General features: G+C 39.7%; 1 protein-coding gene across 9 annotated transcripts in view; it reads right to left on the bottom strand.

Moving 5' to 3' along the window:
* Positions 1-12,476, bottom strand: part of WDR47 (WD repeat domain 47) — a 77,944-nt gene that overhangs the window by 3,914 nt on the left and 61,554 nt on the right. For 6 of the 9 annotated variants that reach the window (XM_032249892.1, XM_032249894.1, XM_032249896.1 and 3 more), the window contains exons 11-14: positions 11,030-11,199; positions 10,356-10,532; positions 9,480-9,611; positions 402-620 (exon numbers count right to left, since the gene is read on the bottom strand). In XM_032249892.1, the coding sequence (XP_032105783.1) occupies positions 402-620; positions 9,480-9,611; positions 10,356-10,532; positions 11,030-11,199 (698 nt within the window). The remainder of the gene's footprint in view (positions 1-401; positions 621-9,479; positions 9,612-10,355; positions 10,533-11,029; positions 11,200-12,476) is intronic. The other 3 variants (XM_032249895.1, XM_032249900.1, XM_032249901.1) reach the window with 1 other exon arrangement.

Here is a 12,476-nt window from a genome sequence, read left to right as displayed (position 1 = left end):
GCCACAGTGAGCTAAGATCACTACCACTGCACTCTAGCCTGGGCGACAGAGCAAGACTCTGTTTCAAAAACAAAAATAGCTCAGGCGTGGTGGCTCACGCCTGTAATCCCAGCACTTTGGGAGGGGAAAGTGGGTCAATCACTTGAGCCCAGGATTTTGAGACCAGCCTGGGCCACATAGTGAGACTCTGCCTCTATAAACGCAAAACCAAAACCAAAACCTAACAATAAGACTATTTACAGCTTATTTAATAATTTGCTATTTCATATCTTAATACAGTCTTAGTAATCTGCTCAATACTATAAAATAATTGAAAATATTATATAATCAACCATACCACATTAACAAAAAAAACAAAGGTCCCAAACAGAACAGGAAATGAAGAAGTCAATCTCAATCACCTTGTAGGTCTGTCACCTTTATTTTCATATCATAAGAGCCTGTTAGCAAGTAGTGAGCTCCAGGGGAGAATCGAACAGATCGAACATCACTGGAATGAGGGTGGTAACTTTGTACCATTCTTCCTCCTCTTATGTCATACAACATACAGCTAGAATCTTCTTGACCTGTGGCTAAGAGACGACCACTGGGATCGACAGCTACAGATGCCACTGCACTGCCTGTAGTGGTAGGAATGAAAGTTTAAATATAGAAAATCAATATACCCAAATGAAAACACAGCTATGTTCATTGAACCATATACTAATGATTTAATGTAGCTTATCAATACTGTTCAGCTATGAAAAAAATCCAAATTAACAGTTAACCAATAAACACTGTGTCCTTTTAAGGGGCAAGCCTAAACAAGATTTTGTAAGAAACAAGAGAGTCCATTTTTTGTCATTTGTGCAACAGATGAGCCAGGCTACAGAAACCACTTTTCCCAATCCAGTGTTTTCACTGCTGAGTAAGTATCTAGAAATGCTCCTATACGCAGCTGACAGTCTAGATAAAAAGGTAAGAAATTCTGTAACAAAATACATTTTAGGACAACAGTATAGGAAATGTACTAAAGCAACACATGATTACTGCCAATGGGAACTGTTAACAGAAAATAAGCTCTTAGGGGCATATATTCAGGGCAACTTGAATCCACATCTCCCAGAAATACAATAAACAAACAGGCAGGGTGCAGTGGCTTATGCCTGTAATCCCAGTACTTTGGGAGGTCAAGGCACGTGGATCACAAGGTCAGGAGTTCAAGACCACCCTGGTCAACATGGTGAAATCCTGTCTCTACTAAAAATATAAAAATCAGCTGGGTGTGGTGGTACATGCCTATAATTCCCAGCTACTGGGGAGGCTAAGGCAGCAGAATCACTTGAACCTGGGAGGTGGAGGCTGCAGGGAGCAAAGATCATGCCACTTAAATCTTTTTTTTGAGACAGAGTGAGACCCTGTCTCAAAAAAATAAAAAGAAAAAAGAAAAGAAGTTTGAGTAACACTGCTCTAGACCAAAGTGGTCTAGGAAGATGTCACAAAAAATGGGATGTAAGTTAGATATTGAAAAACAATAAACCGTATAAGTTTATAAATGTATACACATGCAAACACATACATTTATATGTAATAAAGAATAATATTTCCTTGAAATATTGGAAGAGAAGAGGGCTATTATGGTCAGGAAGAATTACATGAGAAAAAGTTTAGAGGAAAAATATAAAACAGCTTAAAGGAAGGTAGATCAGTTTGCTGGAGTTAAAAATTTAACTTTTAACAAAAGTTAACATGAAAGGCAGCTTGAAACTGAAATGCAAGGTAGGTTAGGGCCAGACCATCAAGTGCCTGAATCTCAAACTGCAAAGTTTTGAATTTATCTCTGTAGACAGTGAAGCATCATTGTAGGTTTCTAAGCAACAGAATTACATGATCTGAGCAGTACTTTGAGTTAAAGTGAAAATGTGTATCAAATTAAAGCAAAAAGACTGTAGAACAAAAGAGGCCACTGGAAGACAAGACAGATTTCAGGAACAAAAACTGAATAAACAGTCAACAGACTTGGAAATTAATTGCCTATATGAGGCAGTTAATCAAAATAAATCAAAAATGAGTCCCAGATTTCAAATCTAGTTGCATGAGGAAATGAGAGAACCATTATCAAAATTAAAGAAGATGCAAAAGCAAAAACAAAACAGTAGGGAAGGTGGGAAGAGTAACTGATTTAGAGAAGAAATAAAAAGAGTTATGTTGTTTTACACATAACAAAGTTTATAGTGTCAACAAAAATCTTCATTCATTTACTCAACAAAGTTATTAAATCACTACTCCCTTAGGCCAGGCACTATGGCGGGCGCTAACCTCTTCTGAAAGTAAAACAGGTATGATTGGTGCCTTGATGAAACTCTATTGGAAGAGGTAAGCAACAAATCTATTGGAGGAGGTAAGCAAAAAAATAAATAAAACTAAAGAGTAAACAAGTAAAGAAGGCCTCTCTGGCCAGGTAATATTGAAGCTAAGACCTAAAGACAAGAAGGACCTAACCACAAGAAGATAAGCGGAGGAACATTTCAAACTAAGGAAATAGCATATGGCTTCACTGGGCATGGGAGGAGCTTGGCATGTTCCAGGAACTGGATAGAAAAAAGTGATCTGATGTGAGACTAGAAGGGTACAAATGCCAAATCACGCAGTCTTGTAGGTCATGGTAACAAGTGTGCACTTTAAGATTCAAAGTCAGCCAGGCACAGTGGCTCACACCTGTAATCCTAACGCTTTGAAAGGCCAAGGCGGCTGGATCACTTGAGGTCCGAAGTTTGAGACCAGCCTGGCTAACATGGTGAAGCCTCGCCTCCACCAAAAATACAAAAGTTAGCTCGGCATGGTGATGCCTGGCTGAGGCATGAAAATAGCTTGAACACAAGAGGCAGAGGTTTCCCGAGACTGCACCACTGCACTCCAGCTAGGGTGACAAAGTGAGAGTCTCTCTCAAAAACAAATACAAAAACAAAAATGAGCTGGGTGTGGTGGCACATGCCTGTAATCCCAGTTACTCGGGACGCTGAGGCAGGAGAATCGTTTACATCTGGGAGACGGAAGTTGCAGTGAGCGGAGACTATGCCACTTCACTACTCCAGGCTGGCAACAAGAGTGAGATTTCCTCTCAAAAAAAAACAACAAACAAACAACTCTTTGTAAATGTGGCTTGTTATTGTAGCACTTTTTACACTGAAACTATACTTGAACAGTTCCAACTGTATATATTGTATGGAGCTTGTCCTCTAAATGGGTTTTAATTTCTGTATCTCACAGTGTCCTGTAAATATAAAGTCCATCCTTTTCTTTAATTAAAAAAAAAAAAAAAAAAAGAATTTTATGAGCCTGACACACAGAATAGGTTTCAGTTAGAGATAAAATTTAAGGTCTTTCAGCATATGAGTTACATTTAAAGCTGGAAAAATGGATGCAATCATCTAGAGAAAGAAAGGAGACTAAAGTCCTGAGCCCTAGGGAATGCCGGAATTTAGAAGTTGAGCAAAGTGAAAGAGCCAGTAAAGGAATAATTATCCAGAAAGGTAAGAGAGTAACAGAAAGCTCAAAAGAAAAGTGGAAGAAGTCAACTGTGTTGCATGAGACTGAGAGCTGAAGCAAAATGAGGATATAAAAGTGATCTGACAACAGGAGGTTTGTTGGTGATCTTCAGGAAATGGCTAACAGTATATATAGGCAAGACTTTTCGATATCTGAGTAAAAAAGGAAGCAAAAATGGAGGGTAAGAGCTGGGAGAGGGATACGGTGGTCAAGAGATGAACTTTGGGCATTGCCCATTCTATAAAATGTTTGTATGTGCATGGTAGGGAAGCAGAGGAGAGATACAGTAAGAGGAAGACATTAATATTATCAGAGAGAAGAGACGACCAAAAACTCTGAAATGGAGAAAAAGGGGCTGAAAATAATGTAGACTGCTAGAGTTCAAAAATAAATTAGTGGTAAGTACATAGAAACTACACAAATAGCCGGGCGCGGTGGCTCACGCCTGTAATCCCAGCACTTTGGGAGGCCGAGGCGGGTGGATCACGAGGTCAAGAGATCGAGACCATCCTGGTCAACACGGTGAAACCCCGTCTCTACTAAAAATACAAAAAATCAGCTGGGCATGGTGGCACGTGCCTGTAATCCCAGCTACTCAGGAGGCTGAGGCAGGAGAATTGCCTGAACCCAGGAGGTGGAGGTTGCGGTAAGCTGAGATCACGCTATTGCACTCCAGCCTGGGTAACAAGAGCGAAACTCCGTCTCAAAAAAAAAAAAAAAAAAAGAAACTACACAAATAAAAAACACAATTATTAACCCCAAGGAAAATATGTACAAGAAAAAATAAGCTATCAGTGGCACTGCCCTGGTTAAAATAATATAAACAATGACTAACTGAACTAGCCAAAACTGATATATCAAAAAGATGTGGAGAGGCTGGGCATGGTGGTGTATGCCTGTGGTCCCAGCTACTCGGGAAGCTACGGCGGGAGGATGGCTTGAGCCTGGAAGTCAAAATTGCAGTGAGTCATGATTGTGACACTGCATTCCAGCCTGGACGACAGAGTAAGACCATGTTCTTAGAAAAACAAAGAAAGAAAGATGCAGAGAGAAAACAGATGTGAATGTGGGATGGTGGGAACTGGAAAGGCACATGAAAAAGTTAAATCTTCATCTTCTATGGTAGGAAGTCAATAAATAATCCTAAAGATAAGAAAATAAATAAATATGGGAGAGAGATCCAAGATGGCTGATTACTAGCAGCTCAGGATTGTAGCTCCCAGTGACAGTGCAGAGAACGAGAGAACGCCACACTTTCAGGTGAATTTTTGTTGCTCACAGACCAGGAGATTCCCAGCAGAAGAGCCCCACCGGTCGCTGGCGCAAATCTTGTGGCTGGTGCCCCGGCGTGGCGGTTCTCGGTGCAGAGTAAATGGGACTGGGTCCCTTTTTGGTCGACATTTGGAGCTCCGGGAAGGCAGAGTCGCCCATTCAGCTGATTGAAAAAGGGACTCAAGAGGGAAGCCAGACCGGAGATTCCTGGGCAGAAAAGCACCAAGAATCTTAACGCCACTGTTTGAGCCGGGGCACTGGGAATCAATAAGTTGGACGTCCACTCAGAGACCTAATTTGAAAGTTGGTAATTACAAAGACGACAGGTGGATAAATTTACAATGATGGGAAGAAACCAGCATAAAAAGGCTGAGAATACTCAAAATCAGAATGCCTCTCCCTCTACAGGGGATCACAGTTCCTCATCAACAAGGGGACAAGGCCTGATGGAGAATGAGTGCGTTCCAATAACAGAATTAGGCTTCAGAAGGTGGATAGTAAGAAACTTCTGTGAGTTAAAAGAACATGTTCTAGCCCATTGTAAAGAAACTAAGAACTTTGAAAAAAGGTTTGACGAAATCCTAACAAGAATAGACAATTTAGAGAGGAATATAAGTGAATTAATGGAACTGAAGAATACAATACGAGAACTCCACGAAGTATGCACAGGTTTTAACAGTCGAATTGATCAAGCAGAAGAAAGGATATCAGAGGTCAAAGACCTACTTAATGAAATGAAACGAGAAGACAGGATTAGAGAAGAAAGAGTAAAAAGGAATGAGCAAAGTCTCCAAGAAATATGGGACTATGTGAAAAGACCTAATTTACATTTGATAGGTGTACCTGAATGTCATGAAGAGAATGAATCCAAGCTGGAAAATATTTTTCAGGATATTATTCAGGAAAACTTTCCTAACCTAGTAAGACAGGACAATACTCAACTCCAGGTAATATAGAGAACACCACAAAGATATTCCTCAAGTAGAGCAACCCCAAGACACATAATCGTTAGATTCACCAGGGTTGAAATAAAGGAGAAAATTCTAAGGGCAGCTAGAGAGAAAGGTCAGGTTACCCATAAAGGGAAGCCTATCAGACTCACAGCAGATCTCTCAGCAGAAACCCTATAAACTAGAAGAGAGTGGGGGTCAACATTCAATATCCTCAAAGAAATGAATTTTTAACCCAGAATCTCATATCCAGCCAAACTAAGCTTCATAAATGAAGGAAAAATAAAATTTTTCACGAACAAGCAAGCACTCAGAGATTTCATCACCACCAGGCCTGCTTTACAAGAGCTCCTGAAAGAAGCACTACACACAGAAAGGAACAACCAGTATCAGTCATCCCAAAAACTTACCAAAAGGTAAAGAGTATCTTCATAATGAAGAATCTATATCAACTAACGTGCAAAATAGCCAGCTAGCATTAAATGACAATATTAAACTCACAAATATCAATATTAATCCTAAATTTAAATGGATTAAATGCCCCAATCAAAGACACAGACAGGCAAATTGAATAAAAAGTCAAAACCCATGGCAAGATGTATCCAGATCTGTTTCATAAGCAAGGACACACAAAGACTCAAAACAAAAGGTTGGAGGAAGACTCACCAATCAAATGGAGAGCAAAAAAAAAAAAAAACAGGAGTTGTAACTTTCGTCTCTAACAAAACAGGCTTTAATATTAACAAAGACTAAAAGAAACAAAGAAGGACATTACGTAATAGTAAAAGGATCAATGTAACAACAGGAGTCAATGATCATAAATATATATGCACCCAATATAAGAGCACCCAGATACATAAGACAAGTTCTTAATGACTTATAAAGAGATGTGGACCCCAGCACAATAATAGCGGGAGACTTTGACACCACACTGTTAATATTTGACAGATCGACGAGATAGAAAATTAACAGGGACATTTATGATTTGAACTCAGACCTGGAACAAGTAAACTCAGTGAATATTTACAGAATTCTTCACCCCAGGTCCACAGAACATACATTTTTTTCAATATCACATTACACCTATTTTGAAAGTGACGACAAAAATGGAAGTAAATCACTCTTCAGCATTTGCATAGCATTTCACAGATTTAAATGAAATATTGGTTGGCTGTTTGTTATTTTCTTCCCTTATTCCTTCCTGTCTCAGCTGTTAAGTACAATTATCGGCATAAAAGAGGTTTTCAATACCTATTTTTAGATTGCATTCCAGCCTGGAGAATGCCTCTGGAGCAACAGGAGCAAGACTCCTGTTCTCTCTCCCCCTTTCTCTTTCTTTGCGGCCCTGCCCCGCCCCCCCCCCCGTGCCCCCCTCCCCCCCCCCCCCTCTCTCATAAAGAAAAAAAAAAAAAAAAAGAAAATAAATAAATATGAATATTTCCTTTATTCACATACAAATTATTCCTCTCGCCACATCTTTTCAATATCAGTTTTGGTTAGATCAGTAGTCATTATTTATATTATTTTAACCAGGGCAATGCTGTTTTCCTTAATAAACCTTATTGAATTGCTTGATTTCTTAAACCAGGGGTCCCGAATCCCCAGGCCACTGACTGATAGCAGTCTGTGGCCTGTTAGGAACTGGGCTGCACACCAGGAGGTAAGTGACAAGTGAGTGAGCATTACCACCTGAGCTCCACCTCCTCTCAGATCAGTGGAGGCATTAGAAGCTCATAGGTGCAGGAACCCTATTGTGATCTGTGGATGCGAGGCATCTGGGTTGCGTGCTCCTTATGAGAATCTAATGCCTGATGATCTGAGGTGGAACAGTTTCATCCCTAAACCATCCTTACCCTCTCCTGCCCACCCATGGACAAACTGTTTTCCATGAAACTGATCGCTGGTGGGTGCACAAAAGGTTGGGGACTGCTGCTCTAAACTATGTTATACATTAATTTTGAAAATGATACGAACTAAACTTTAACAAATCAATGATCACAGACTCAAATATGCTGTAATAGATCATATCTGGTTTGAATCAAAGTGCAGAAAAAGGTCCATGAAACTCAAAAGAATAAGCAAGGCATTAAAAAAAATTAGAATATAAGGCAGACTTTTTCACTTGAAATAGTACCATAGAATTCTCTTCTAGGGTCGGGCGCGGTGGCTCACGCCTGTAATCCCAGCACTGTGGGAGGCCGAGGCGGGTGGATCACGAGGTCAAGAGATTGAGACCATCCTGGTCAACATGGTGAAACCCCGTCTCTACTAAAAATACAAAAAATTAGCTGGGCATGGTGGTGCGTGCCTGTAATCCCAGCTACTCGGGAGGCTGAGGCAGGAGAATTGCCTGAACCCAGGAGGCGGAGGTTGCGGTGAGCCGAGATCGCGCCATTGCACTCCAGCCTGGGTAACATGAGTGAAACTCCGTCTCAAAAAAAAAAAAAAAAAAAAAAAAGAATTCTCTTCTAATTCTGCTGTGTGTGTGTGTGTGAGATGGAGTCTTGCTGTGTCACCCAGGCTGGAATGCAGTGGCAGGATCTCGGCTCACAGGTACCCACCACCATGACTGGCTAACTTTTTTTGTGTATTTTTAGTAGAGACAGGGTTTCACCATCTTGGGCCAGGCTGGTCTTGAACTCTGACCTCGTGATCCACCCGCCCTGGCTTCTCAAAGTGCTGGGATTACAGGCGTGAGCCACCATGCCTGGCTAATTATGCTTTTAAAAGCTACAAAGGACCAGACGAGGTGGCTCACACCTGTAATCCCAGCACTCTGGGAAGCCACGGCGGGTGGATCACCTGAGGTCAGCAGTTTGAGATCAGCCTGGCCAATACGGTGAAACCCCGTCTCTACTAAAAATACAAAAATTTAGCCGGGTGTGGTGGTGCATGCCTGTAATCCCAGCTACTTAGGAGGCTGAAGCAGGAGAACCACTTAAACCTGGGAGGCGGAAGTTGCAGTAAGCCAAGATTGTGCCACTGCACTCCAGCCTGGGCAACAGAGGGAGATTCTGTTAAAAAACAAAACAAACAAACAAAAAAACCTAACAAACAAAAACAACAACAAAAAAGGCAGAAAACGTATTTTAAAATAAGATAAGAATAACGGCAGAATACTGTGTCATTATTAGATATTGTGCTTAAAGGTGGTACAATGCAAAGAACAGTACATGGAACAATCCAAGACATACTGCTAAGTTTAGAAAGAAACATTTGTACTGTATGCAACCATTTGTGTGTATGTGTGAGTGCATATGTGTTTACAGGGGAAGGGAGATTAGGATATATATATAAACTTTCTGGTTATATATTTATAGAGTATTTCTGGAAGAATAAATAAGAAACTGGTCCTTTAGTGAAAAAGAGACCAAGAAATAGGAATGGAAAGAAAATAGTACACTCTTTTGTCCAATTTCACTTTTTGCCATGTGCATGCATTTTTTAAAATGTTTCAAAAGGTCTGAGTTCTAAAATGGCCTTGCTAACAGACAATCTGGGACCTTATATTTAATATCCCTGGGCTTTGGTTTCCTAAGCTGAGTATTATTTTTACAAATAAGGTAACAAATGAAAGTATCCTGAAAGAACTGAAAGTAACTAACAAAATATTAAGTATTTATTTCACAATTTTTTCTATTTTTTATATTGCAGGGGAAAGGAAGCAGGCTAGTGCAATTTACAAAGTTTTTTCTCATATAAATTCAGTTAAATTAAAGAAAAACCTACCAGTTCCATGAAATGTTGTGCCAACAACACGAACACAACTTGGTACTCGAAGATCCCAAAATCTAACAGTCTTATCTTGGGAACCAGATGCAATCATCCAGCCACTCCAGGTATAAAGTGCTAAAATATGCCCTATAAAAGATCATATTTAATGTATGAGAGTATCTTTCCATAACATATTCAAAGCTACGCACTCTAGAGTGGTCATGGTGGCTCATGCCTATAATCTTAGCTACTCAGGAGGCTGAGGCAGGAGGATTGCTGGAGCCCAGGAGTTAGAGGCTGCAGTGAGCTGTGATCCTGCCACTGCATTCTAGCCTGGGCAACAGTGCAAGACCCTGTCTCTAAAAATAAAGGAAAAGAAAAAAGAAAAAAGCTAAGTACTCCTTATTTACAGGGCAAGTGATGGTCTGGTTAATCAAATATACTATGTGATAGAGATTTTTCATATTTATCAAATAGATTAACAATTTTAAAAATAAAATTCAGTAAAATGCACAACATCAGAACCATACTGGGCCAGGCACGGTGGTTCACGCCTGTAATCCCAACACTTTGGGAGGCTGAGAAAACATGACAGCTTGAGCCCAGGAGTTCAAGACCAGTCTGGGCAACACAGTGAGACCCCGGAACTACAAAATTTTTTTTTAATTACCCAGGCATGGTAGCATGTGCCTATAGTCCCAGCTACTCAGGAAGCTGGGTGGGAAGATCACTTGAGCTCAGGAGGTCAAGGCTGCAGGCTGTGATTGCACCACTGCACTCCATCTGGGCAATAAGAGCAAGACTCTGTCTCTTAGAAAAGAAAATGCAGAGAGGAAAAAAAGCACACATTGAACAAAAAGAAAAGCAGCACTTGAAACTGATATTACATACCAGTATGTCCACTCAAAGCATGGAGGCCCTGTCCTCTTTGACAATCTGTTGTATAAATGTTACAATCCCCTGCTCCGGCACTTATTAAAATAGCTCCTCCGCTTTCCGGGCCTTCCATAAATGCCAAGTCTCTAATTGTTCCATCATGCATACTAAATTCCAGATCTGGTCCTGAAACAGTAATAAGAATTAAAAAAAAAAAAAAATGCTGCTCAACTTACTGTGATAACTTGAGACTGCTACACTACCTCAAAATGGGTTAAGAGTCATGATTTAGAAATATGGCTTGTATTTTCATTTAGAGATTGATATTATAAGCAATTCACTTTACTGAGCAAATAGTTTTATCAAAATAGTTATTACCATAGAGTTATCTTGTCTCTTATCCCAAAGAAAAAGCAAGAAAAGACAGGTGATCTCTAGAAAACATCTGGTAATTATTTAAAGGTTATTTGTCTAATAATAATTTTCTAAAACTCAAACACCAACTGGACACCTGTAAGAATTTACTAAGAAAGAATAAGCTCATGAATGTGACTAAACAATTAGAATATTAAAAAATTCTTCAAGATTATATTCTTGGATTTCATTAAAGACAATACAGAAATAGGACATGGAGAAATCATAACATATACACTGGTAAGCTAGCTACTGCTTACATACTTGGGCCCTACCTGTTGCGTTACAAGTCTCTGCATTGAAGGGCAGCACTTTGACGTATTTGTCATTTGATCCTGTTGCTAGTAACTGCCCACAAGGACTCCAGGCCACACAGTAAATGGATCCTTTATGATGTTTATTCCTTTTAAAACGTACCACTGGTTGCTTAGGAGTATCGTGTGCACTGAAAAGAAAAATTACAGAAAGATATTTCAATTTTTTGCTTCCTGCAATCAGTTATTATGAGGTTCAATATTATAGTTGTCCTTGAAGGAAGAAACAAAAAGCATGTCAGACAACAGGTTATTAACAGTTTTCAGAATCAGAGAAGAAATAAAATTAGAAGCATACTTAAAACCCAAAAAGTAAAATTATAAATCAAATCATACTAAACTAACTCTCATTTCTGATGATACAGGGAACAGGATATATGACTATAAAAAGAAAAATCTCCATTTCTCATTTTTTTTAATGGATTTTAAGCTTAGAAACAAAAAGAAAATTTAAAAAGCTAACAATACTTCTAAATTTTAAAAAAATGTAATAAATATGTAATAAACATATAATATGAGCAATGTGCAAGAGTTCTGTCCAGAATTTAAAATCTGATGCAGGCAGATATTGTCATGACTACCCATATACAGTAAGGCAAGTATAAGTTGTTACATAGTCCAGTATAAAGCACTAGGCCTGGGCCGGGCGCGGTGGCTCAAGCCTGTAATCCCAGCACTTTGGGAGGCCGAGGCGGGTGGATCACGAGGTCAAGAGATCGAGACCATCCTGGTCAACACGGTGAAACCCCGTCTCTACTAAAAATACAAAAAAATTAGCTGGGCATAGTGGCGTGTGCCTGTAATCCCAGCTACTCAGGAGGTTGAGGCAGGAGAATTGCCTGAATCCAGGAGGCAGAGGTTGCGGTGAGCCGAGGTCGCGCCATTGCACTCCAGCCTGGGTAACAACAGCGAAACTCCATCCCAAAAAAAAAAAACAACAAAGCACTAGGCCTTAAAGGATAAGGTGAATACAAAAGAAAAAGGCAGGAGAACCACTTTAGTGATGATAAAATATAGTAGGGAAAGTACTGGCTAAGCATGTAGCAAGGGAAAGAGTCTGTGGGGCTAGCGGTGAAAAGCACGAGGTATTCAGTAGAGTGAGCAGGAGGGATGTGGTGTGTGAGGCGCTGGAAGCTCAGCTATGGAGGGTTCTAAATGCCAAGCTCAAGAGTTTGTCCTTTAATGACAAACAATGGTGGTTTAGAGTGGGAATAGTATTTTATCTACACTTTGAAACACAGACTAATATGATACTAAGGTTTTGTAAATTAGGTATAATGATGAAATCAAGTCTATGTAGAAAATGTACGTTTCTGGAGATTCATCCTGAAGGATGAAAGAGTTAAATGACGTGATATCTGAGATTTATTTTAAATATTTTAGCAAACAACAAAAAAGATGAATGAAG

This window comes from Sapajus apella, unplaced genomic scaffold (assembly GCF_009761245.1).
Source record: "Sapajus apella isolate SASKATOON/1434 unplaced genomic scaffold, GSC_monkey_1.0 scaffold69, whole genome shotgun sequence".
In the NCBI taxonomy this organism is placed as follows: Eukaryota; Metazoa; Chordata; class Mammalia; order Primates; family Cebidae; genus Sapajus; species Sapajus apella.
The sequence above is the reverse complement of the archived record's forward strand: the minus strand, read 5'-3'. Positions and strand labels throughout refer to the sequence as shown.